We start from the raw sequence: 24,417 nt of genomic DNA, 5'->3' as shown, positions 1-24,417 counted from the left end.
TACACTCTTAACTGGCTTCAGTTTCGATTTCTATGTTGCCAGCACCTGTTACTTGCCACAGGTGAGTTTAAACAAAGATCACATGCTTGAAATGAAATTATTTACCCACAGTTTTAATAGGGTGCCAATGATTTTGTCCAGTCCATTTTTGGAGTTTTGTGAAAAATGATGTCAAATTTGGCTTTTTTCTTCTGCTTTTTTGTGTTGTCCCAATGCACTTAAAGGAAATAAACATGTGTATACCAAAACATTTGTAATTGCAACACTTTTCTGGGAGAAATGGTGCATTTTCTGGAAAAGTCCCAGGGGTGCCAATACTTTCGTCCATGACTGTATTTTTGTCTCTCAATTAACTTCACACACACACACACACTTCACAGGTCCATCATTTAATTAATAGTTTTCTATAAACACAGCAAATGGATGAATTGAATTCATTTCTGCTGCATGTGCTCAAAACAAACATATACAACAACCCAGTAGTGAATGAAAATAAAAACAACACAGCATAGTACCCTTTCAACTTCACATTGCCAGCATCTGAGTCCAGAGTCAACCTGATGTGCCTCTTTACTGTTCCAGTAGTCAATCCAACACCAAACTAAGACTTACTCATTGTAGTACTGCAACCATCAACACTATTTTTGGTCTTTCAGTCTTCCTATTTGTTGCCAGTATTTTTCTACTCCGCCTCGACTAACACTCCTCCTTCTCCCTCCATCTCACAGCTGTTTGGGGCATTTTCCTCCTCACCAACTCCCTCAACCTCTGTAACATCTCCTTGTTTCTCCTCCTGGTTCCCGTTCTCAGTAGCTTCTCCCTCGTCCTTCTCCGGTGACACCTCCCCTGCTGCATCTTCTCCTTTCTCTCCTCCCTCATCACCAGCCTTGTCTTTCTCCTCCTTTTCTTTGTCCTTCCTCTCTTTCTCTATTTTGGAGAGGCTGTGGCAGAGGGACTGGACATATGTGAACACGCACATGGGGTCCGGGTGGTTACCCATCATGAGCATGTCACCCACTTCCAGCAGAGGGCAGCAGTCGGCCAGGGACCTGCCAGGGAGGGAGGTGACAGGGAGGGAGAGAGAGGAAAGAGAGAAAACTAAAGTGAGACATAGCAGTGACATATAGTAACTACTTCTACAGATAGAGGAAATGTCCTCTCTGTAATGCAAGAGGTTCAAGGGAAAGTTTAGGAAAATATCAGGCTCTTTAGCTACTAAATGCTCCACTGCGTTCACCAGCTCATCACTAACTGTGCCTGTCTGCTGTTTGGTGCTGCACAGATTGTGTACAATGGGTTTTTTAGAGCTTTTTCACTGAAAATGACACCATGAGAGCAGTGAGACTGAACTGTAAACACAGTAAAATTGTGAGCCAGACAGCTAAACAATGAGCAAACAATGATTAAACTCACTATAAAGCTTTGTCACATTGTTTTCACATTGTCATTTGATACATTGTTATTATTAAAAGTAGTTATTATAGCCAATAATTTAAGTCTAATACACTAAAAAATCATCCCTATTCTTATTGCTGCAGTTTTTCCTTGCTTTTATCACAGAAGCCTTTTATTGTATGTGAGTATATAATATACAAACTTTTAATGTCTTCAATTGTCTTGGTGTTATTTTGTTAATGATTGATGTTTTTATGCAGTCTTGCTGCAAAACAAATTTCTTCTTGCTGGACAATAACGATGTGAGCTGTACTGAGGGAAGAAATTAAGGAAAGAAAATTAAATACTCTGCAGTTTGGAAGGCCAAAGTGAAGTTCTTCTCCCTCTCCTTTGGATTCAGGGAGCTGTAGTCAAAAGCATCGGGAAAGAAACGATGGATCAGAGCACAGAACGCCAGCCCATCAGACCAAGACGATGAGAAGTTTTCTATGTCGACGCCCTAAATGGTCAAAGGACGGGAAGAAAGCACACTATTATTTTGTAAGTCCTCTGGTCCCAAAACCACAACAACAAATCTGGAAATTGGGGGCATCTGATGTAAAAATGACCTCATAGTTGCGAGTCTTGTTGCGACACCACTGAAGCATCTTCTGTTTGATCGAAGCTCCTGTAGCCATAGCCGTAGACGACTTCTGAATCTTGAAGTTGCGGGGCATTGGTGTCCTGAAAATGTCACAACATTGCACCGTTTCCTTTAACAGATCTTATTTTACTGTCACTCTTTAAGCCTATTAGAAGTACTGGGTATCACACAATGACTTACTCTGGTGCACCTTGTTGGAACTTGGCGATTATGTCGTTTCTAGCGGATGCTCTGATAGAGCGCGCGGAGGGTCTCGGTCGGGAGAGAGAAGAGGGAGGACCACTCTTTCTTTTGGGCTTCCCTTGCTTTTCTGCCTCCTTCATCTTTCTTTTGTCTTTCGTCTCTACATCCACTTCCTTGACTTGTGTTTTCTTCTCTGCCCCTTTTTCTGCATTTTCATTCACATGTTTTTCTGTTTCTTTTGCCTTTTCCTCTGTTATACTCTTCTCTTTCTCTTTGTTTTTGTCCTTTATCTCCTCTCCATCTATCCCAGTCTCACAGTTCTTGACCTCTTCCACCTGTGCACCTTTCTTGTCTTCCTCCTTCTTTCTCTTCTTATCTTTTTCTGCATTCGCCGGTTCAGTATCCTTCACGACAACATCACTGGAGGCTTTATCTTTATCTTGTCCAGCCTCTCCAGTGTCACCTTCAACATGCTTTGATGCATTAGCCTGGGGCTTCTCTGTGTCTTCAGCACAGGTCTCCTCTTCTCCTCTGTGTTCTGGTTCTGAATCCTCCTCCCCCTTCTCCCCCACCTCCATTACCCCCTGACCTTCCACTGTCTCCCCTGCTGGAGGCTCTCTTCCTGGGTGTTTACTCTCATCCAGCTCTGGCTCATCTGTCTGGAGGACAAGCAACAAAAAATAGAGTTTAGTTATGCTTGTCACTTACAGTAATTTCCATTTAAAAAATATGACCACTCTACTTTGGCCACAAGTGTGTTTTTGTTTGAAGTTGTTGGTGAAATGAAAACATATGTATATTTGTTTTAATCTCACATAACTCCCCCTAGATATTTTGTAATATTGTATATTCTGATCAGATCAAGAGGAGGATAACATGTTCACTTATCATTGTGTCGAAATATAAAAATATCAACATGGCTGAACCAGGGGGGAAGCACAGCTGTAGCTCAAAACAGTGCAAAATATATGAATTCATTCTTTAATAATATTACTTTACTATTGTTTTGTCTACTATTCTGGGAGTGAATGAAGAATGTTAGAGTCCTATGATGTGCAAACTACTACAGACATTTGAGGACTAAAGGAATTTTGGCATGGCTGTGGTCAACCGATAGATATTTACTATTCTTACACAATACTTATACAATATACAATAAATAATGTAAAAGCCTAGTGTGCAGGATTAAGCGCCATCTAGTGGTGTGATTGCAGAACCCTCTCTTTACCCTCCCTGTCAAGTCTGTGAGTAACTACAGTGGCTGTGAAATGCGTGAAAAACGCAAACGTGATTCGACATGACAGACTCCATGGAAGGCGACCTGCGGCGTCTGTAGATAAAAACGGCTCATTCTAACGTAACAAAAACTTTATTTCATTATACACTAATGGAAACATACCTATGAATATTATATTCCATTTCTGCCAATGGAGCCTCCTTAATGTTACACACTTTTAAATTATATGTATCAACATCAATTAAAGGACATATGTACATGAGTGGAGGCCTGACACATTCTGTTGTAATCTGCTTCTATCCTACACTGCAGACATCAATTTAAATTTCAGTTTAATTGGTTGTAAGATGAAACAAATGTGGCGACAATCTTGTTTGAACTGTTCAGAACATGACTTCTGTTTGAAAGGAAACATTATGTAAGATGTACTAAAATTAGTCCACTTTACTCTCGGGATTTCATGGTCCTCAAACTGAAGAGCATAATGTAATGTGAGACCTGAAGCTCTACTCTGGGATTTGTTGAGTATCTCACTTATTTAAATACAGACCAACAGGTTGAACTTTCAGATGGAAAATATTTTTAAATCCCACCTGAACCTAAAATACAGGTCATATCCACAACTAATCAAAGAACAAAACCCCTTTGGTCCTCTACATTTGAATATCATTAATCAAAATTGTTTCTTTTGGCGTAAGTGCTATCAATTAATCTATCTCCTCCTGACAAAATCCAGCATTTTAGAGATTCATGGAATAATACTTGAAATGCTGTCTAGTAAAATGTCAGTATTATGACCTACTTCAGGAACAGTCACACCAGGTCAGGCCTTGCAGCGGTGACTCATCAGAGGGAATAGGAAACTCCACCGTGTGTATTTTTTTGTGTGCGCATGAGCATTACTTTGTGTAACTTGTGTCTCTGTGTGTTACGTTCTTTAGCCAGGGGTAAGAACAGGTGTAGCACAGTCCTGCTGTTTAAACACAACACCTGCCATGACCACAAATACTCTTACTGCCTATTCATGTATCTTATAACACCACTCATGTGAAAACCTTTATGCCTGCAATTTTATATAACATGCAAAAAACACAAACCTGGTTGTTGTTGTTGTTGGTGTCAGTATGAGTGGTCGTCTCTGTGGACCCGGATGTCTCCTGGCTGGGCGATTCTCCATCCATGATGCTCAGAAATGTCTGTTTATCCAATGGATGGAAGGTCAAATCAGACGTCTTCTTCACTAATGCCCCAAGACTCTTAGATGATCTCTTTTGTCTTCCCTAGAAAGTTTTCATTCAGTCAAAGGTGAATCCTCTTCACAGGAGCCCTGCTTAATGTCTTTCTCTCTGCTTCTCACTACTCTACTTTGCTCCCTGCCTCCCTTTCTCCCCTTCTCTGTCAGCACTGCCCCGTGTTTGTGATGTGTGTGTTGGTTTGTGGATATCCGCCTTCACCCCCGTTCACCCGACACCCCCACCCTCTGCTTTGTGAGGATTCCTATGCTTCTTTATCTGACCTTTTGGACAACACAGGATCCCGAAATAGAGTCACACTGACATAGGCACAGTCCAACGCACCAGACAGCTGCGTCTGCTGTGGAAACCATGGCTGTACACACACACATACAATACACACGTGGGTGCATGCAGGCCTTAAAGCATGCTAACATGTCACAGACACAAAACTGCCACTGTTGATTTGTTGAAATACACATATTCGCTTTATTGCCAAGAGATGGAAGAGAACATTGATACCACTTTCATGTCTGTACAGTAAATATGAAATGACAACCAGGAGACGGGTAGCTCAGCAAACTGGAAACGGGGAAACTTCTTGCAAGTGAAAACAACATCTGCTTACCTGCACTATTTCCTGGGAGGTCACTGTGCTCGGCCCAGCACATAACTCACCATCTTCCTTTGGATAAAACAAACAAGATACTTATTACAAGATAAAACATTGATTAGTGAGCTTCATGCTATGCTAAACTATGCTAAGCCAGAGGTGAGAGTGGTAATCTTCTCACCCCAACTCTCGGCAAGAAAACAAGAAAGTGTATGTCCCAAAAACTAAAAGTATAAAACACCAAATTAACATTTTCATTACGCTAAATGTGAATGAGAGTACTGCTCTTATTGTTGTAAGAGTCAGTTTACAGGAGCTGCTCACGCTCCCAAATTCCAAGAGATATTACACACACATTATCTTTTGGGAGTTATTCATCAAAGTCACCTAAACTTTACATCTTTTCCATCACTTTGTACTAGTTTTCTATTTTGCAGTTGTAATCAATAAAAAAATACTTTAATTAATAGTTATATATAACTTTGCGCATCTTGTTGTTCTGCAATTTCTTTCTGTCTGTTCTCCCATTTGACCTTTTGGCCTTGACCACCATTATTTAGCCTCTCAAAATATAGTTCTCTTGTGTATCTTTTCATCCTCCCACTCTACAGTCTTGATAATAATAACATCAAATGTTCAAATTACAACTATATATAAAGCAGATACATGGCTAAAGAAGACTAGATCAGCTTTTCAACTTGGCATTCTGGATGAATATATCTACTCATTCAACACAAAACAGATGGTTTTAAAAATAAATGTCTATCTTTATTCCCACTCTGTCATTATCTTTTCCTACCCCCCACGTTCTTCTCCTCCTCCCTTCTGTCGTCTTGGGGGCTATAAATATGTCAACGCTTTCTTGTGTATCTCTCCCACTCCCTCCAGCTCATGGTCTGAACATTAATGCACAACTAAGCATCTGTTGCACTTTTAAAAACTTTTGTGAAACCAGAAAACAATTGTAATGGATGACGAAACTGAGTGTTTTTGTCCTAGTGTGTGTTCATGGGTGAAGGGTGAAGAGTCAAATGATAACAATTATCGTTATTTTTGCCAGCGTTTAAGGATAAACTCAAATTATTTTCTTTACTTTGAGTGAAGTACCTCATGCCTGTCACATTCTCCTCGCTTACTCTCCTCAGTGTGTGCGTCAGAGCTGCCTTGGATGCCCCGCTTTATAATGTGTTGTGGTTAACCATGCTTCCTGTTGTCTTCTGTTTCTTGGACTAAATGCATAAGAGTGGCAGCATCCTGGTATGAGGTAATTGTTTTTCACTGTCACACATGGCAAAGTCAAACTTTTGTAGACAAGTCACACAAAGAGGAAGATACTGATTAAAAAGCATCAGCTCAGTTTTTAAAATGGTCTTCGAGTGACAAATCTATAGGTCAGCATGAAAAAGGATATTTAAAATTGTCTGACAGTTAAATCAATCAGCTTAAATTTGCCAGTCTACCAACCTCTTATACCAAAGGAAGTCTTAATTGTTGTTTGACTTTGATGCGATTCTGACTCACATTCAGACAGTACAGGTCTGTACTCCAGAACTGAAATAGTGCTGTAATCACTGCAGCCTTCGTGCCAAAGATGTTTCCTGAATTGGCGTTTTATTATTTTGGTGAAGAACACCGTCAGACAGATCACTAGACAATTAATTGGAGATCTGGCAACTGCTGAGGCAAAAATATATAAGTCATGTCATTTTCATGCTCAGACCATTGAATAAGCCTTTGTGCCCTGCATTGGGACATACAGCCTGGGAGAGATAGCTGCATGTTACAGCTGATAATGAGGTCAACTGGGCTTGCCATGTTAAGATAATATAACAGGATAATGTGCTGTCAAGGTTCTCAAATCACAAGACAAACATGATCTTTAGTCTTACAACTTCAAAACCTATGTTGTATCATAGGACATAGTCAAGTTCTTGTTTGGGGCCACTGCCTTAAGATATTAGGTACAAAAGGTGCTCAGTCACCAGAAGCTGCAATCAGATGCGCATGTCAAAGACTAAACTACCTAAATGCAATTTAAACACTTTAGGCCATTTATAACTCCTTACTTTCATTTTGCCAGGTTCTTTTGCCGACACCCATTGTTTGGCAATCACGCCAAAGCCTTAGCCCCAGGCAACCAGAAGATATTCATCCATTTGGTGTCTGAAAGTGGGGAGCGCCATCTGATTTTGGAAGTGTACTACCACATTTAAAGCTGGAGGGTTATCTAAAGCTTCAGGCATATGGCCAGCACCAGCCCATCCAAAACCCTGAGAGTCATTGCAATCAGGTTCTCCAAGTTTGTGCATACGTCATGAAATGTTATGCCCGCTTTAGAGTGAAAGACTATTCTTGCCATGTAGTATTACAATAGCAAGAGTGTTGCCATGTTCATTCATAGTTCTACAGACGGAGCAGGGCCCCACACAGAGCCCTGACATTTAGTTGTCAAATTCCTTCTGAGGGGCTCTTACATGCAAAAATCAAATAAATAATCTTAAACCAGAGTATTTTACAGTATTTATTCAGAAAGCATTTTTCATACCGTAGTAGCAAACCTGAAAGAAAGAGCAACATTAGTACAAGTAACGGCATGGCCCGAGAATCATTTGTGACTACACATTTAATATACACCTTACCTGCATTATAGCTGCCACATTGACTATGGACCCGTCTTACCATAAGCCATTACAGGATGCTTCACAGGTTGCACAGGAGCCTCAAATCTCTGGGGGGTGAAGGTCACATCCTGCTGTTCAGTAGCCGGGCTGTAGGGATAGTGTCTCCAATAGCGAGCGTTACCCCAGTAATCACTCCCCTGCTCGTAACTTTGGCTTGAGTGAGTGACTGTGCCTGGAGGATACTGGCCAGTCAGGAACATGTAGTCGTGGTAAGGATAAGGAAGCCAGATTCTGGCCTCTGGCCGGGGTTCGCTGGTGAAGCCTTGTCCAACAGCCTCTTGTGCACGAGGTGAATAAGGAGAGTAGCCATCCTCTTCTGTCTCCATCTCGGAGTAACCATCCTCAAGGTTGACCTTGTACTGGGACAGCTCTCCTGGCTGGTACATTGGGCCGGGTGGTGGGGGAACTGGACTCCAGTCCTCAGGAGCACTGGAACCAACGCCACCAGGGCCAGTCGACATTTCCTGATCGGAGAAGGGACTGGGAGGTGCAACAGCCCAGTCGATGTCTAGGAACAGGAATACAGAGGAAAATTAGCTTAACTTCCATGATCAAGAAGGCCAAGTAGAAACTTACTAGTAATGATGCCCCAAAACAAGACATTTAATTGTACGACCACGTATCATTTAAATCTTACCTTCTGGGCGAGGTTGAAAAACAGGTCCTGGTTGTGAAGAGCTGTAGCCTATTGGTGCAGAATTCGAGCCAACAGATGCTGATGGTTGTCTTTGAACAGCAGGCTGAGAAATACTGGGCTCCCACTGTGGCACAGGTTGATAAGATGGTGTGGAGACACCTGTATCAGCATTGTTGGGCATCACTCCAGGTGAAAACTGGCCAGAGGGGGCTTCCTGGTATGAGCCATAATTAGGAGCAGCATTCATAGAACTGCCACCATAGGATACACCAGGATTAATGCCTGAGTACAAAAGAACACAAGTTAGTTAGAAGGGAATTCAGCTGAAACATTTTACTAGTGTGATCATGCTTTACCTTTCTTAATGGGGACACAGCATATGCCCACAATGAGCAGAGCAAAGAGGACAGCCCTGAAACAATTTAAAATAAGATATATGAGCAACGATTTACCAGTAAACAGTCAAAAGGCTGTCAAACACCAGCCACTTACCCTGAGACAAACCGTGGAGTCATCATATTGAAGCCCAACACTGGAGAACCTGTCAGATGTGAAGGGTTTTAAATGCTACCAGAGACCAGCTCTGACCAATCAGAGCTTAACGAGCAATGGACAGCTGCTGGTGAATGACTCTCAGTAGGTGAAGCAAACCTAAGCAATTAGTCTAACATGGGACAGGTGCAAAGAGTTGTTGGCTTACTCTAGTTACAGAATGAATAATTAATCGATTGCATTTGCAGTAACGTATTTCCTTGTTATTCTAACAAAGTTTTGTAAAACATTGAAGGAATCTGATGCAATTTGTTTCAGCCACTAATCAATCAAATTCTTACATTGGAAGTTTGCCTACTAGGTGAACAAACTCTATGGAGAACAGCATCCGCACATACAAATCTGGGAGGTGCGTCCCTAAAGGCGCTGAGCGCCACAATTGGCAACAGGGTCATGGATCGGACCACATAAGCCAGCCATCGCTCCCCACTGTAGCTTACATTGCTGAAACAGTTAATGCTGGTTCTGACAGGAAGGTGTCAGAACTCACAGTGCATCACAATTTGTTGCTTATGGAGCTGCATAACATTATGACCACCTGAGCACCTATGGCTGATTGCTGTATATATCTGTGTGTATGTGTGTGTTTATATTTATTTGTTTGTTTGTGTGGCACTTTGTAACTGTGTGTTTTAAAAAGTACTATATCAATAAAGCTTTACTTACTTACTTACTTTTTGCTTGCTGCATTATGTCGTTGCCATTGTATTTACTTGTGCAGGCCGAATAATGACCACATGGAAAGACAGGAGAAACACAGCTTTTTGTATATGGTTTATCATCTTAATGCAAGTAAGTTGATAAAAAATAAAGTAAATCAAGTTTAAAACAAAAAATGACCTATTGAAAGACATCCTGTTGTGTAGTAAACGCCCAAAACATCTAAAGGGAGAGCTGAAAAAATGCCATTCCAGCAGCGAAAGACCCAGGGAAACTCTAGTAAATTACAATATCAGCCCTATCGAGCGTTTTGGTTAAGAGGTTGGCCAAAGCATGTCCGGTGCACTAAAGAGATGTTTTGTTAAATCTCCTGGATGTTTAGGGAACCCAATGCTACGAGTGTACATGGACGGTACGGGAAAGGAAGCCAATGGGAGTAGAAGTAAAAGTGGAAATGATGATATATTTCCAATATAAAACTTTAGGGTACTCAACGTTCCCGGATTCACAATGGGGCTCTACTGGCTGGCAAATAGACTATGAAAGGGCATTTGGACCTGGAGGAAGCTTTGAGAGACCAGAGTTGGGAGTAACAGAGCAGCAGCACAGGCGGACTCTGTATCCCGCTCACCCTGTCAGCAGAGGCTGCAGCATGTCACTTGTCACAGAGCATGCAATAGACGGATTACATTTTTTTCTGACACACAAACACACAGAAAGCAAACAGGGTTAAAATAATCAGATCAAATTTGCTAATGTATAAATTGCCAGTCTATCCACCCCTTAAAACAAAGGAAAGCATTAGTGATTTGACCTTGATGTGATTTGGACTTGGATCCTTCTGATCTGGAGCCAGACACGCAACCATTGTTCCACAAGGTCTGTACTCCTGAACTGAAATGGCACTTTAGATGGATGGCATACAAGGGCAAAGGCTATCACCGCATCAGGACACAAGACTGAGCCAACTGGTACATCCAAAGTCTCTTATTTGAAATTTCTTCGCTCCTCGCTTGAACCGGAAGTTGTACTGGTCCGCCATCTTGCAGGCCGTCCCAAAGCACTTATTTCTGCACAGAGGAGCGAGGACGGAGGATCAAGGGCCGAGGAGTGATATCTGAGGAGAGAGGATCGAGGATCCACAAGAGCATCCTTCACGAAAACCTTTTACAGACAGATGCACTGCAGTTGGCATTTAATATGATCATATTACGGTCAGACACAGTCGAGAGTCTGTCAGTAAGAAATACTTTTTACATAATTTGTCATTTCCATTTAGTCACATGAGGCTGATAATTACGGAGTCAGGTTACATCATTTGTTTTCCCTGAAACATTTAGCCTAATAAATATTTTCCAGTGTTCAAAAAATACCATGATCATATTCTGAGTTATTCAATAAGGAGTTTACAATCACAATATCAATACACATAATGAACAAATATAGACACCTTCTCCCAGTAGAAATGATCCCTGTGCCTCTCCTGTCGAAGTTAGGTGATTATTTATTCTGTGTTGTATTGATGCAGGCTTTAATTTACAGTAATAATGAGGACGCTTTCAGACATTTTAAAGGTTTCCATGTACGCAGTAATGTCACTAGGCACGGAACCTGTTATAAAGTTGACAGAAACTCCCCAGAGGAAAGAATTTCAGGGAACGGCTGTTTAACTCTGAACTATTTCCCTGCATGAACCTGAACTGTGTGGGAAATTCTGGAGTGTAAGACAAACATGAAATTGTATCTGCGATGTAAATAATTGCTTTAGTTGATGTGAGAGACCCGTACAGTGTCTCTTAATGGGGGGGGGACACTCACTAATTCAGCCACCCTCAATCCATTCACTATTAATCACAATATCAATTTATGCTGTGAAAGCGATCTCAGTGCCACAGACGAACTGATCTTATCACTATAATACAGGTTAGTCATGTGCAGGTCAACAGGTAATAGGCTCTGACAGTGACAACTGTCTAATTACAGTTAACATGTGTGCATTCACAAATGGCACCAAAATTCCCTACAGCTGTTCAAGTTGACAGCTGTCACTTGTAACGGATGTTGCTTCTTGTGACGCCTCAGGTATTCTGAAAACATTTGTCACTTCTTTCCTTACATTCCTCCTTTTCCACATTATACTCCCTCATTTGGCATTAGACTTACCTTTTATATTCAAATCCTTGAAGTCAAGGCTACTGCCATTAGGATATTAAAGTACAAATGTGCTCAGTCACTGAGATCTGTAGTTTATGTACGGTTGTGCCACATGGTTCAAGATACAGTTGACAAGTCAACTAGGTGAACCAAAATGACAGAAGGGAGGGAAGTGTGAGATAGTTGCATCTTTTCTAGCCCATTCAAAGAGGAAGCTTGGCAATCAGAGGATACACCCATTTGGTGCCCTAATAAGAAATAAATAATCTTAAGCCAGAATATTTTACAATGTTTATTCAGAAAGCCTTGTTCATATACCGTAGTGGCAAACCTGAAAGAAAGAGCACAGCATTAGTACACGTAACAGCTTGGGCCAAGAATCACTTGTGGCTATACATTTAATATAGCCTACCTGCATTATAGCCGCCACATTGACTGTGGACCCATCTTATCAGAAGTCATTACAGGACGCTTCACAGGTTGCACAGGAGCCTCAAATCTCTGGGGGATGAAGGTCATATCCTGCTGTTCAGTAGCCGGGCTGTAGGGATAGGGTCTCCAATAGCGAGCATTCCCCCAGTAATCACTCCCCTGCTCGTAACTTTGGCTTGAGTGAGTGACTGTGCCTGGAGGATACTGGCCAGTCAGGAACATGTAGTCGTGGTAAGGATAAGGAAGCCAGATTCTGGCCTCTGGCCGGGGTTCGCTGGTGAAGCCTTGTCCAACAGCCTCTTGTGCACGAGGTGAATAAGGAGAGTAGCCATCCTCTTCTGTCTCCATCTCGGAGTAACCATCCTCAAGGTTGACCTTGTACTGGGACAGCTCTCCTGGCTGGTACATTGGGCCGGGTGGTGGGAGAGCTGGACTCCAGTCCTCAGGAGCACTGGAACCAACGCCACCAGGGCCAGCTGACATTTCCTGATCGGAGAAGGGACTGGGAGGTGCAACAGCCCAGTCGATGTCTAGGAACAGGAATACAGAGGAAAATTCAGCTTAACTTCCATGATCAAGAAGGCCAAGCAGAAACTTACTAGTAGTGATGCCCCAAAACAAGACACTTGAATTAATTGTACGACCACGTATCATTTAAATCTTACCTTCTGGGCGAGGTTGAAAAACAGGTCCTGGTTGTGTAGAGCTGTAGCCTATCGGTGCAGAATTCGAGCCAACAGATGCTGATGGCTGTCTTTGGACAGCAGGCTGAGAAATACTGGGCTCCCACTGTGGCACAGGTTGATAAGATGGTGTGGAGACACCTGTATCAGCATTGTTGGGCATCACTCCAGGTGAAAACTGGCCAGAGGGGGCTTCCTGGTATGAGCCATAATTAGGAGCAGCATTCATAGAACTGCCACCATAGGATACACCAGGATTAATGCCTGAGTAGAAAAGAACACAAATTAGTTACAAGGGAATTCAGTTGAAACATTGCTTTACTAGTGTGATCATGCTTTACCTTTCTTAATGGGGACACAGGACATGTCCACAATGAGCAGAGCAAAGAGGGCAGCCCTGAAACAATTTAAAAGAAGATATATGAGCAAGGGTTTACCAGTAAACAGTCAAAAGGGAATCAAGCAGCAGCTACTTACCCTGAGAGGAACCATGGTGTCATCATATTGAAGCCCAACACTGGAGACCCTGTCAGATGTGAAGGGTTTTAAATGCTGCCAGAGACCAGCTCTGACCAATCAGAGCTTAACGAGCAATGGACAGCTACTGGTGAATGACTCTCAGTAGGTGAAGCAAACCTAAGCAATTAGTCTAATTAGTCATGGAACTGGTGCAAAAAGTTGTTGGCTTACTATAGTTCTATACAGAATGAATAATTAATTGATTGCATTTGCGGTAGAAATCAGCCATTGATCCATCCAATTCTTATAATATTGTAAATCATTTGACTTTTACCAGGTGTACTGAACTGTACACTAACATTATGAAGTTACAAAGAAACATTTAGCCCAAGTTGTGAGCTAAACAAAATGTCCTGATGAAATATTTCTGTCATAGATGCATGATTGATATTGACCATGTTTTCACAGAGACAGTTAAATAGATAGATAGATACTTTATTGTTCTTCACAGGAAATTTGTCACCGCAGTCTGTACATAGCTTTCAGACATATATACATAGATACAAGATACATAGGGACACCACGACATAACAACAAGAATAAACACTTAATGCAGCACATTTAGCACATCTAACCCTGCCTGTCCTGTGCTTAGCACCCACCCACGGCGGTTACCTGGATGCCTTGTTTAGAAATGTTATGGCAGAAGGTACAAAACTCCTGCCATAGCAAGCACATTTATAGGCCAGAGTCCTGTATCTGCGTTGAGATGGTAGCAGTACGAATGATGAGTTGAGGGGGTGGCTGGGGTCGTGTGCTAAAGTGAAGTAGGCTAAAAGATCTAAAAAAGCAACACATAATGCCGCGATGTAAGAAATTTAAGAACAGATGAGAAACACATAGATTGACATCTATCAGTCTGGAAAGGGTTACAAAGCCATTTCTAAGGGACTCCAGTGAACCACGCTGAGAGCCGTTATCCACAAATGGAGAAAACTTGGAACAGTGGTGAACCTTCCCAGGGGTGGCCGGCCTACCAAAATTACTCCAAGAGTGCATCGACGACTCATCCAGGAGGTCACAAAAGATGCCAGAACAACACCTATAGAACTGCAGGCCTCACTTGACTCAGTTAAGGTCAGTGTTCATGACTCAACAATAAGAAAGAGTGAGCAAAAATGGCATCCATGGGAGAGTTCCAAGGCGAAAAACCACAGCTAACTAAAAAGAACACAAAAACTTGTCTCACAAAAACATCTCGATGATCCCCAAGCCTTTTTGGAAAATATTCTGGACTGAGGAGACAAAAGTTGAACTTTTTGGAAGGTGTGCATCCTGTTACATCTGGCGTAAAACTAACTCAGCATTTCATAAAAAGAACATCATACCAACAGTTAAACATGGTGGTGGTGGGTGGTGTGATGGTCTGGGGCTGCTTTGCTGCTTCAGGACCTGGACGACTTGCAGTAATTATTGGAACCATGAATTCTGCTCTCTACCAGAAAATCCTGAAGGAGAATGTCCAACCATCAGTTTGTGACCTTAAGTTCAAGTACACTTGGGTAATGCAGCAGGACAATGATCCGAAACACACCAGCAGGTCCACCTCTGAATGGCTTAAAAAACTCCAAAATGAAGGTTTTGGAGTGGCCTAGTCAAAGTCCAGACTTAAATCCGATTGAGATGCTGTGGCAAGACCTTAAACAGGCTGTCCATGCTCAAAAACCCTCCAATGTGGCTGAATTAAAACAACTGCAAAGAAGAGTGGGCCAAAATTCCTCCATAGCAATGTGAAAGACTCATTGCCAGTTATCGCAAACGCTTGATTGCAGTTGTTACTGCCGAGTGTGGCACAGCCAGTTTTTAGATTTAGGGGGCAACTACTTTTTCATATAGGGCCAGGTAGGTTTGGATAGCTTTTTTCCCTTAATAAATAAAATCATCATTTAAAAACTGCATTTTGTATTTACTTGAGTTATATTTGTCTAATATTGAAATTAGTTTGATGATCTGAAACATTTAAGTGCGACAAATATGCAAAAAAATGAGAAATCAGAAAGGGGGCAAATACTTTGTCACAGCACTGTGTATATTCATATAAACGTGTGTATGTATGTGTGTGGTTATATTCATTTGTTCGTGAAGCACTTTGTAACTGTGTTTTAAAAAGTGCTTTATAAAGAAATCTTTACTTACTCACTTACTTTTTGCTCCCTACATTGCGTCATGTCGCTTTATTTACAGCTGCAGGCCGAATAACGGCCGCATGGAAACAGAAGAAACACAACTTTTTACATATTGTTTATCATCTTAATCCAAGTAAGTTGATCGAAAAATAAAGTAAATCAAATTTAAAACAAAAGACAAACTCAACTCACGCTAATTAAGACATCAACAGTTAATATTACCACCAACAGTTATTCCATTGTAGTGACCCCTCTCGCCAGCTTGAAGAGCAGACTGTAAAATGGACCAAACTACACCCAGTCCCCACGGCATTTGACGCAGTAATCTGAAATAAGGTGCAATCCCAAAGGAAAAAAGTTGACCAACACGTTGAAGGACATCCTGTTGTTTAGTAAATGTTGCAGGCTACAGATGGCAGTACAGCATTAATGTCCTGTTTAACAGGAGAAATGATCTGACGTGTTTGTCACTCTTGGCAGAATTTATTGACACAATAATTTCAATTTAACTTAAGAGTGTGTGATACTTCATCTGAAACTTTAGATTGTCTACTCTTAACAATCACATCACATATATACAAACTATACCACTGTACTTGGAATGGACCATTACAATTTCTTATATAATACTGTACATTTAAGTTGTGTGTTTCTATACAAAAATGCGTTCACATTTACACTTCAATTTAGCCATATCTCTTCAGAAATATTCATCTCCATACTAAAATAAATGTTCCATCAAAATGATATAAATATACATATGTATGTATATTAAATAAAGGATAAATATACAAACAAAAATGTAATTACATTCTGTGTGGGTCACACGCTCCCTGACAAAATTCAATGGCTTCCGACATTCAAAAATATTTTCTTTAATATTTGACTCATTTCCTTAAATCAAACTACAAACTGACTTTATATATATTAATCTGTTTGTGGACATATTAATAGGTAAAAGCAGGAACAGTATATGGGATCATTATATTGTAAGGTAATGTCTGATATACTGTCTCGCACAGTGGGTAGTGTGACAGTGGAACTGACCGCATTCCCCATGCTGGAAGGGTTTGTACTTTACAAAGTCCAACAGTGTTGGCTGAGCTCTGTGGCTGGTAAGAGGGCCGCCCAAGAGACTCGTATGTCAGCGTCTGAAGTGGTCTCTTGATTCTTGTAGATCTTCTGACTGATTCACAATTTGGGGCTGTAGGCCTGTCATTTGTAGCGTCACATCTGGTTTTCTCATGTTCAACAATCAGTTTATAGTCACTCTGTAGTTTGTTCATATTTGATCCATTAGTCTGTGCTCCTCTGTTGCAAAACCTAGGCTGCAGTCTGGGTTTCCCTGCCGATGCAGTCAGCCTTGAATATTCGAAGGATGGAGAAGTCACTGGGTTTCTCTGGGACAGGTGTCACATTCGGCCTCGGGACTCGGTACTGAGGCAAAGTCGCTACGAATCACTGTCACAACCTGGCCAAGTGTGACAAACCGGGACCACACAGTCTGTAAATAGTTAACTCAATTTAATTAAGTAGCAAATCAGTATGTCGCGAGAAAGGTGAGGTGTGTGTGTGTATATATATATATATATATATATAAAAGCCAGAATACAAACAAAAACCAATAGTTAAGTCAGCAGGCCAGGGGAAGAGACTGAGAAATTCTTGCAGGTCTGATTTATAGCCTCCTGAGCCCAGCCTGCTCAGGTGAGCTGCATCAGGGAGAAATCTCAGCTCTACCCCTTACTTCCTAAAACAAAGAAGGTAAACCACCAAGACAGAGGAACAGAATAAGGCCAACCCTAAGGCTGTCACACTGCTTTGAAGCAGTCCTTTTTTTCCAACTTTATCCTTCTTGTGTCTCCCTTTAGTTCGTGTTTGGCCCCTACCCACAGGCAAGTAATTTACATGCTGGAGAAGGTTCCTGTGCAGCATATGACTTTTACTGCCACCCCTTTTGCTCAACTTAAGGGTTGAAAGAATCAGGTCAAATTTGCTTATGTATAAATTCCTCCTAAACTGAAATGGCACATACAGGGACTGCAGCAGGACTCAAGGCTGAGCCAATGTCTTTTCTGCACATTTCCTTAATTAGAATTTTAATTTTTAGATCATGTTACCCCTCAATTTGGGATTTAGATTTTTGAACTTCAGTTACCATTTCAGAATCTTTTATATGCGCCTGCCCGTGTGGTTAACTGTGGCATTAACGAGTCAGTTATGTTCTTCCTTTTCCACATTATACTCCCTCACTTGGCGGATTTATTAAAATCCTTGAGGTCAGAGCCACTGCCATTAGGATATTAAAGTACAAATGTGCTCAGTCACTGAGATCTGCAGTTGATGTCCTACTGTTGTGCCACATGGTTTAAGATACAGTGTCTTGACAAGTCAACTGGGTGAACCAAAATTATATGAACTGTAAGGAAGTGAGACAGTGGCAACTTTTCTAGCCTATTCAAAGAGGAAGCTTGGCAACCAGAAGATACACCCATTTGGTGCTCTGAGAGTGGAGAGACCCACTGATGGAAGTGCAATACCACATCTAAAACTTCAGGCATATTGCCAGCACTGGCCAGTCCACAATAATCATGAACATTTGACCCAACAGGCACATTCTGCAAGTGTCTATTTTCCATGAAATGTTATGCCCACTTCAGAGTGAGACTATTCTTGCCACATTGTAGTAAAACATCAAGAGGGTGGCCATGTTCATTTCATAGTTCTACAGACAGAAGGGCCCCACAGAGAGCCCTGACATTTTGTCAAATGCCTTCTGAGGGGCTCTTACATTCAAGTCAAATAAATAATCTTAAGCCAGAATATTTTACAATATTTATTCAGAAAGCCTTGTTCATACCTGAGTAGTAAACCAGAAAGAGCAACATTAGTACAAGTAACGGCATGGCCCAAGAATGTGGATATACATTCAATATAGCCTACCTGCATTATAGCCGCCACATTGACTGTGGACCTGTCTAACCAGAAGCTATTACAGGATACTTCACAGGTTGCACAGGAGCCTCAAATCTCTGGGGGGTGAAGGTCACATCCTGCTGTTCAGTAGCCGGGCTGTAGGGATAGTGTCTCCAATAGCGAGCGTTACCCCAGTAATCACTCCCCTGCTCGTAACTTTGGCTTGAGTGAGTGACTGTGCCTGGAGGATACTGGCCAGTCAGGAACATGTAGTCGCGGTAAGGATAAGGAAGCCAGATTCTGGCCTCTGGCCGAGGTTCGCTGGTGAAGCCTTGTCCAACAGCCTCTTGTGCACGAGGTGAATAAGGAGAGTAGCCATCCTCTTCTGTCTCCATCTCGGAGTACCCATCCTCAAGGTTGACCTTGTACTGGGACAGCTCTCCTGGCTGGTACATTGGGCCGGGTGGTGGGAGAGCTGGACTCCAGTCCTCAGGAGCACTGGAACCAACGCCACCAGGGCCAGCTGACATTTCCTGATCAGAGAAGGGACTGGGAGGTGCAACAGCCCAGTCGATGTCTAGGAACAGGAATACAAACAAGCAATTTTCAGCTTAACTTCCATGATCAAGAAGGCCAAGTAGAAACTTACTAGTAATGATGCCCCAAAACAAGACATTTTTAAATTGTACGACCACATATCATTTAAGCATTTGAGTCTTACCTTTTGGGCGAGGTTGAAAAACAGGTCCTGGTTGTGTAGACCTGTAGCCTATCAGTGCAGAATTCGAGCCAACAGATGCTGATGGTTGTCTTTGAACAGCAGGCTGAGAAATACTGGGCTCCCACTGTGGCACAGGTTGATAAGATGGTGTGGAGACACCTGTATCAGCATTGTTGGGCATCACTCCAGGTGAAAACTGGCCAGAAGGGGCCTCCTGGTATGAGCCATAATTAGGAGCAGCATTCATGGAACTGCCACCGTACGATACACCAGGATTAATGCCTGAGTACAAAAGAACACAAATTAGTTAGAAGGGAATTCAGTTGAAACCTTGTTTTACTAGTGTGATCATGCTTTACCTTTCTTAATGGGGACACAGCATATGTCCACAATGAGCAGAGCAAAGAGGGCAGCCCTGAAACAATTTCAAATAAGATATATGAGCACGGGTTTACCAGTAAACAGTCATAAGGGAGTCAAGCAGCAGCTACTTACCCTGAGAAGACCCACGGAGTCATCATATTGAAGCCCAACACTAGAGAACCTGTCAGATGTGAAGGGTTTTAAATGCTGCCAGAGACCAGCTCTGACCAATCAGAGCTTAACGAGTAATGGACAGCTACTGGTGAATGACTCTCAGTAGGTGAAGCAAAACTCAGCAATTAGTCTAGCACGGGACAGGTGCCAAGAGTTGTTGGCTTACTATAGTCTTTCTAATTACATAATTCATCAAAATATTGATCAACATCTAAGAAAGATGTTGGAAGTTTGCCTACTAGTTTAACAAACTCAATGGAGAAAAGCATCAGCACGTACAAATCTGCACAAAGATCTTATTTATTATGCAATGCTCCGGTCAGAAACTTTCACGACAAAAAGGGCTACCTTAGGTTTGAGTGTGTGGATGTTTTTCTCCATTCAGCACCTAAGTTAAGTCTGATACCAGATGAACTTTTTTTTTTAATCTCAATTTCTGATACTAGTAGGTGTAATGTGTAAAATGTGGCTCAAAGAGGGGACATTGGTACATTGTATGTGGAAGTGCCAGGACAACAAATGTTCTGGATACAAATAATACAGACCTCATCCAAAATAGTGTCTTTAACTTTATTTTTCTCTCCATGTCTTTGTATCTTGGTTGTCTTTCCTGATTACATGAAATGATCAACATCTTTTTATCCTACAGGCAAAATATTGTTTTGCTCCACAATAGGAAAAAATATTATATTATCGTCTATAAAAAATGTTTTTTTTTACTTTATACACACACATAATTTACGTAAAATCTAAGTCTGCAAAGTATCATGTAGCTAATAGCTGTAAAATAAATGTAGTGGAGTAGAAGTCCAAAGAAGCAATTAAGTGCAAGGACCTCAAACCTATACTTCATTACAGTACTTGACTAAATGTACTTAGTTACTTTCCACAGCAGATCTCAGCTGTATTTCTCATTACATTTCATTATCAAACTCACTTTCACAAGGCAAAGCAATGATGTTAAATGGACACATGGTGGCGCCAACAGACTAGAAAACCCAAGTATACTCATATAGTGAATTCAAACGTTGTTTTCCTAAATTCTGTAAATTAGGATGTATTTATTGTTTTTTTTATATTGCACAATTAGCATATTTAGCATTCATTTGTATTCATTTTATACTAATAATGTATATGCCTAATATATTTCACTTGCATTTTAGAATGAATGTCATAGATGGATGCAGAAAAACTAATCCATGAATTTGTTACTTCAAGGCTGGATTACTGCAATTCCTTATTAACAGGTTGCCCCAATAAGTCCAATAAGACGCTCCAATTAATTCAGAACGCTGCAGCACGAGTACTGACAGGAACTAGGAAAAGAGATCATATCTCTCCTGTATTAGCTTCTCTGCACTGGCTCCCTGTAAAATCTAGAATAGAATTCAAAATCCTCCTCCTCACCTACAAAGCTCTTCATGGTCAGGTCCCTTCATATCTTAAAGAGCTCATAGTACCCTATTACCCCACTAGAACACTACATTCTCTGAATGCAGGGGTACTTGCGGTTCCTATAGTCTCAAAAAGTAGAACAGGCTTAAGACGTTCCTCTTTGATAAAGCTTATAGTTAAGGCTGGCTCAGGTGAGTCCTGAACCATCCCTTAGTTATGCTGCTACAAGCCTAGACTATCGGGGGATTTCCCATGATGCACTGACCTCCTCTCTCTCTTTCTGCACTCATTCATGTCCCATTAATGCATGTTACTAACTTCACTACCTCCTCTGAGTTCTTGTGCTTTCTCGTCTCGCAGATCCTGGTGGAGCCTCCTGCCAAGGTCCTGCTTGACTCCCATTGCTAATATCACTGATGTTGTTACTAATGATGCTATTATTACAATAACTGCTCATTGTCCCCTATCGTTGTTATCTTCATGTTGATCATCAGTCACTACTATTAGTGTAGTTGTTGCTGTGCACCTTTTCCTCTGTTCTGTCTCTCACCACAACTGGTCGAGGCAGGCGACCACCCACCTAGAGCCGGGGTCTGTCAGGTTTCTGCCTCTTAAAAGGAAGTGTTTCCTTGCCGCCGTCACTAAGTGCTTGCTCATGGTGGGAACTGTTGGGTCTCTAAATAATGCTATAAGGAGTTTGGTCTAGAACTGCTCTTCTGAATCGGCGCTATACAAATAAAATTTAATATAAAATTGAATAAAGAGAGCTCAATGCCATGTAAATGGCATAATTCTTAAGATTTAAGTTCTGCTTGAGTCATTTGTTCAGCAGCGTCCTAGATCATTCATACCACTGTTATGCTGATAGACAGATCTACTTCTCTGCTAAACCCAATAACCTGAATCAACTGCCCTCTCCATGATTGCTTAGCTGACACCAAAGAATGTCGGTTTCTCCACCTACATCCTGACAAAACGGAAATCCTTTTAATTAGATCTGCCAATTGTTTTCTCTGCAGTTGAGTGGACCATTATGCACAAATTCAAACCTACTGGTAAGAATCTTGGTATTGTCTTTGACCAGTATATGACTTTAGACCATCATGTTACAAAACCTGTGCAGTCAACTACAAGACCCTGCTGATTACATCTAAGACACAGCCACTTCACGCTTCAGATCTTTGCCTTTTATCCATTCTCCGCTCCAACTGCAAAACCACCAACACTGAAATCATCTTCCCCAAACACATTTAGATTTGCTGAATCCCTGGACTGTTTGAAGGGGCACCCATTTGATCTCTTGAGTGGAGAGACCCACTGATGAAAGTGCAATACCACATCTAAAGCTTCAGGCATATTGCCAGCACCGGCCAGTCCAAAACCACAATAGTCATGTTATGAACATTTCACCCAACAGGCACGTTCTACAAGCTTGTGCATTTTCATGAAATTTTGTGCCCACTTCAGAGTGAGACTATTCTTGCCACATTGTAGTAAAACATCAAGAGGGTGGCCATGTTCATTTCATAGTTCTACAGACAGAAGGGCCCCACAGAGAGCCCTGACATTTTGTCAAATGCCTTCTGAGGGGCTCTTACATTCAAGTCAAATAAATAATCTTAAGCCAGAATATTTTACAATATTTATTCAGAAAGCCTTGTTCATACCTGAGTAGTAAACCAGAAAGAGCAACATTAGTACAAGTAACGGCATGGCCCAAGAATGTGGATATACATTCAATATAGCCTACCTGCATTATAGCTGCCACATTGACTGTGGACCTGTCTAACCAGAAGCTATTACAGGATACTTCACAGGTTGCACAGGAGCATCAAATCTCTGGGGGGTGAAGGTCACATCCTGCTGTTCAGTAGCCGGGCTGTAGGGATCGTGTCTCCAATAGCGAGCGTTCCCCCAGTAATCACTCCCCTGCTCGTAACTTTGGCTTGAGTGAGTGACTGTGCCTGGAGGATACTGGCCAGTCAGGAACATGTAGTCGCGGTAAGGATAAGGAAGCCAGATTCTGGCCTCTGGCCGGGGTTCGCTGGTGAAGCCTTGTCCAACAGCCTCTTGTGCACGAGGTGAATAAGGAGAGTAGCCATCCTCTTCTGTCTCCATCTCGGAGTACCCATCCTCAAGGTTGACCTTGTACTGGGACAGCTCTCCTGGCTGGTACATTGGGCCGGGTGGTGGGAGAGCTGGACTCCAGTCCTCAGGAGCACTGGAACCAACGCCACCCGGGCCAGTCGACATTTCCTGATCAGAGAAGGGACTGGGAGGTGCAACAGCCCAGTCGATATCTGAGAACAGGAATACAGAGAAAAAAAAAAAATATAAAAAAAATTCAACAATTTAACTTCGATAATCAAGGCCACAATAGGCCAAGCAGAGGTTAAGTTTGGTGGCCCAAAAATTAAAACTTGAAGTTAGTCATTGTACAATAGCGCTACATTTGAGTCTTACCTTTTGGGCGAGGTTTTGGTGAGGGATTTGGGGCCGATAATGATAAGGTCTGATTTGTCACAGTTTAGTTTGAGAAAGTTGGAATGCATCCAGGGTTTGAGTCTTACCTTTTGGGCGAGGTTGAAAAACAGGTCCTGGTTGTGTAGACCTGTAGCCTATCGGTGCAGAATTCGAGCCAACAGATGCTGATGGCTGTCTTTGGACAGCAGGCTGAGAAATACTGGGCTCCCACTGTGGCACAGGTTGATAAGATGGTGTGGAGACACCTGTATCAGCATTGTTGGGCATCACTCCAGGTGAAAACTGGCCAGAAGGGGCCTCCTGGTATGAGCCATAATTAGGAGCAGCATTCATGGAACTGCCACCGTAGGATACACCAGGATTAATGCCTGAGTACAAAAGAACACAAATTAGTTAGAAGGGAATTCAGTTGAAACATTGCTTTACTAGTGTGATCATGCTTTACCTTTCTTAATGGGGACACAGGACATGTCCACAATGAGCAGAGCAAAGAGGGCAGCCCTGAAACAATTTAAAAGAAGATATATGAGCAAGGGTTTACCAGTAAACAGTCAAAAGGGAATCAAGCAGCAGCTACTTACCCTGAGAGGAACCATGGTGTCATCATATTGAAGCCC

General features: G+C 41.9%; 3 protein-coding genes across 8 annotated transcripts; all 3 read right to left on the bottom strand.

The window, feature by feature from the left end:
- Positions 1-373: 373 nt before the first annotated feature.
- Positions 374-4,895, bottom strand: smtnl1 (smoothelin-like 1). Its single transcript, XM_051420910.1, has 5 exons — positions 4,556-4,895; positions 2,219-2,880; positions 2,004-2,118; positions 1,743-1,894; positions 374-1,049 (listed from the first exon to the last, which is right to left on the bottom strand). The coding sequence occupies exons 1-5, from the start codon at positions 4,637-4,639 to the stop codon at positions 683-685; spliced, it is 1,380 nt and encodes a 459-aa protein (XP_051276870.1). The 5' UTR covers positions 4,640-4,895; the 3' UTR covers positions 374-682.
- A 2,916-nt stretch (positions 4,896-7,811) lies between these two features.
- Positions 7,812-24,417, bottom strand: LOC127375145 (uncharacterized). 6 transcript variants are annotated; one of them, XM_051420978.1, is made up of 6 exons: positions 19,880-19,906; positions 19,744-19,799; positions 19,385-19,666; positions 19,086-19,240; positions 7,943-8,337; positions 7,812-7,861 (listed from the first exon to the last, which is right to left on the bottom strand). In XM_051420978.1, the coding sequence occupies exons 1-5, from the start codon at positions 19,903-19,905 to the stop codon at positions 7,966-7,968; spliced, it is 891 nt and encodes a 296-aa protein (XP_051276938.1). In that variant the 5' UTR covers position 19,906; the 3' UTR covers positions 7,812-7,861; positions 7,943-7,965. The 6 variants fall into 6 exon arrangements, with proteins under 6 accessions (XP_051276938.1, XP_051276937.1, XP_051276939.1 ...); XM_051420977.1 differs by lacking the exons at positions 19,086-19,240; positions 19,385-19,666; positions 19,744-19,799; positions 19,880-19,906 and adding exons at positions 8,622-8,903; positions 8,978-9,033; positions 9,114-9,140 and having other exon boundaries at positions 7,943-8,492; XM_051420979.1 differs by lacking the exons at positions 7,812-7,861; positions 7,943-8,337; positions 19,086-19,240; ... (1 more) ...; positions 19,744-19,799; positions 19,880-19,906 and adding exons at positions 18,571-18,607; positions 23,067-23,616; positions 23,887-24,168; positions 24,246-24,301; positions 24,382-24,417.
- Positions 12,267-13,615, bottom strand: LOC127375144 (uncharacterized). The gene is made up of 5 exons (XM_051420976.1): positions 13,580-13,615; positions 13,444-13,499; positions 13,085-13,366; positions 12,400-12,949; positions 12,267-12,318 (listed from the first exon to the last, which is right to left on the bottom strand). Exons 1-4 carry the CDS (start codon positions 13,603-13,605, stop codon positions 12,405-12,407), a joined length of 909 nt encoding a protein of 302 aa, XP_051276936.1. The 5' UTR covers positions 13,606-13,615; the 3' UTR covers positions 12,267-12,318; positions 12,400-12,404.

This window comes from Dicentrarchus labrax, unplaced genomic scaffold (assembly GCF_905237075.1).
Source record: "Dicentrarchus labrax unplaced genomic scaffold, dlabrax2021, whole genome shotgun sequence".
Lineage (NCBI taxonomy): Eukaryota > Metazoa > Chordata > Actinopteri > Moronidae > Dicentrarchus > Dicentrarchus labrax.
The sequence above is the reverse complement of the archived record's forward strand: the minus strand, read 5'-3'. Positions and strand labels throughout refer to the sequence as shown.

Bases quoted from the DNA above. Each gene is read 5' to 3' on its own strand.
- smtnl1 (XM_051420910.1), bottom strand. From the start codon at position 4,639: ATGGATGGAGAATCGCCCAGCCAGGAGACATCCGGGTCCACAGAGACG. The intron at 2,119-2,218 runs GTAAGTCATTGT...TGACATTTTCAG, and splicing joins TTCCAACAAGGTGCACCAGA to GACACCAATGCCCCGCAACT. The intron at 1,050-1,742 runs GTATTTAATTTT...CCTCCCTGGCAG, and splicing joins TTGGCCTTCCAAACTGCAGA to GTCCCTGGCCGACTGCTGCC.
- LOC127375144 (XM_051420976.1), bottom strand. From the start codon at position 13,605: ATGATGACACCATGGTTCCTCTCAGG. The intron at 13,500-13,579 runs GTAAGTAGCTGC...AAATTGTTTCAG, and splicing joins ACACCATGGTTCCTCTCAGG to GGCTGCCCTCTTTGCTCTGC. The intron at 12,950-13,084 runs GTAAGATTTAAA...TCCTGTTCCTAG, and splicing joins TTTTCAACCTCGCCCAGAAG to ACATCGACTGGGCTGTTGCA.
- LOC127375145 (XM_051420978.1), bottom strand. From the start codon at position 19,905: ATGATGACTCCGTGGGTCTTCTCAGG. The intron at 19,800-19,879 runs GTAAGTAGCTGC...AAATTGTTTCAG, and splicing joins ACTCCGTGGGTCTTCTCAGG to GGCTGCCCTCTTTGCTCTGC. The intron at 8,338-19,085 runs GTCAACCTTGAG...TCCCAGTACAAG, and splicing joins GAGAGCTGTCCCAGTACAAG to GTCAACCTTGAGGATGGTTA.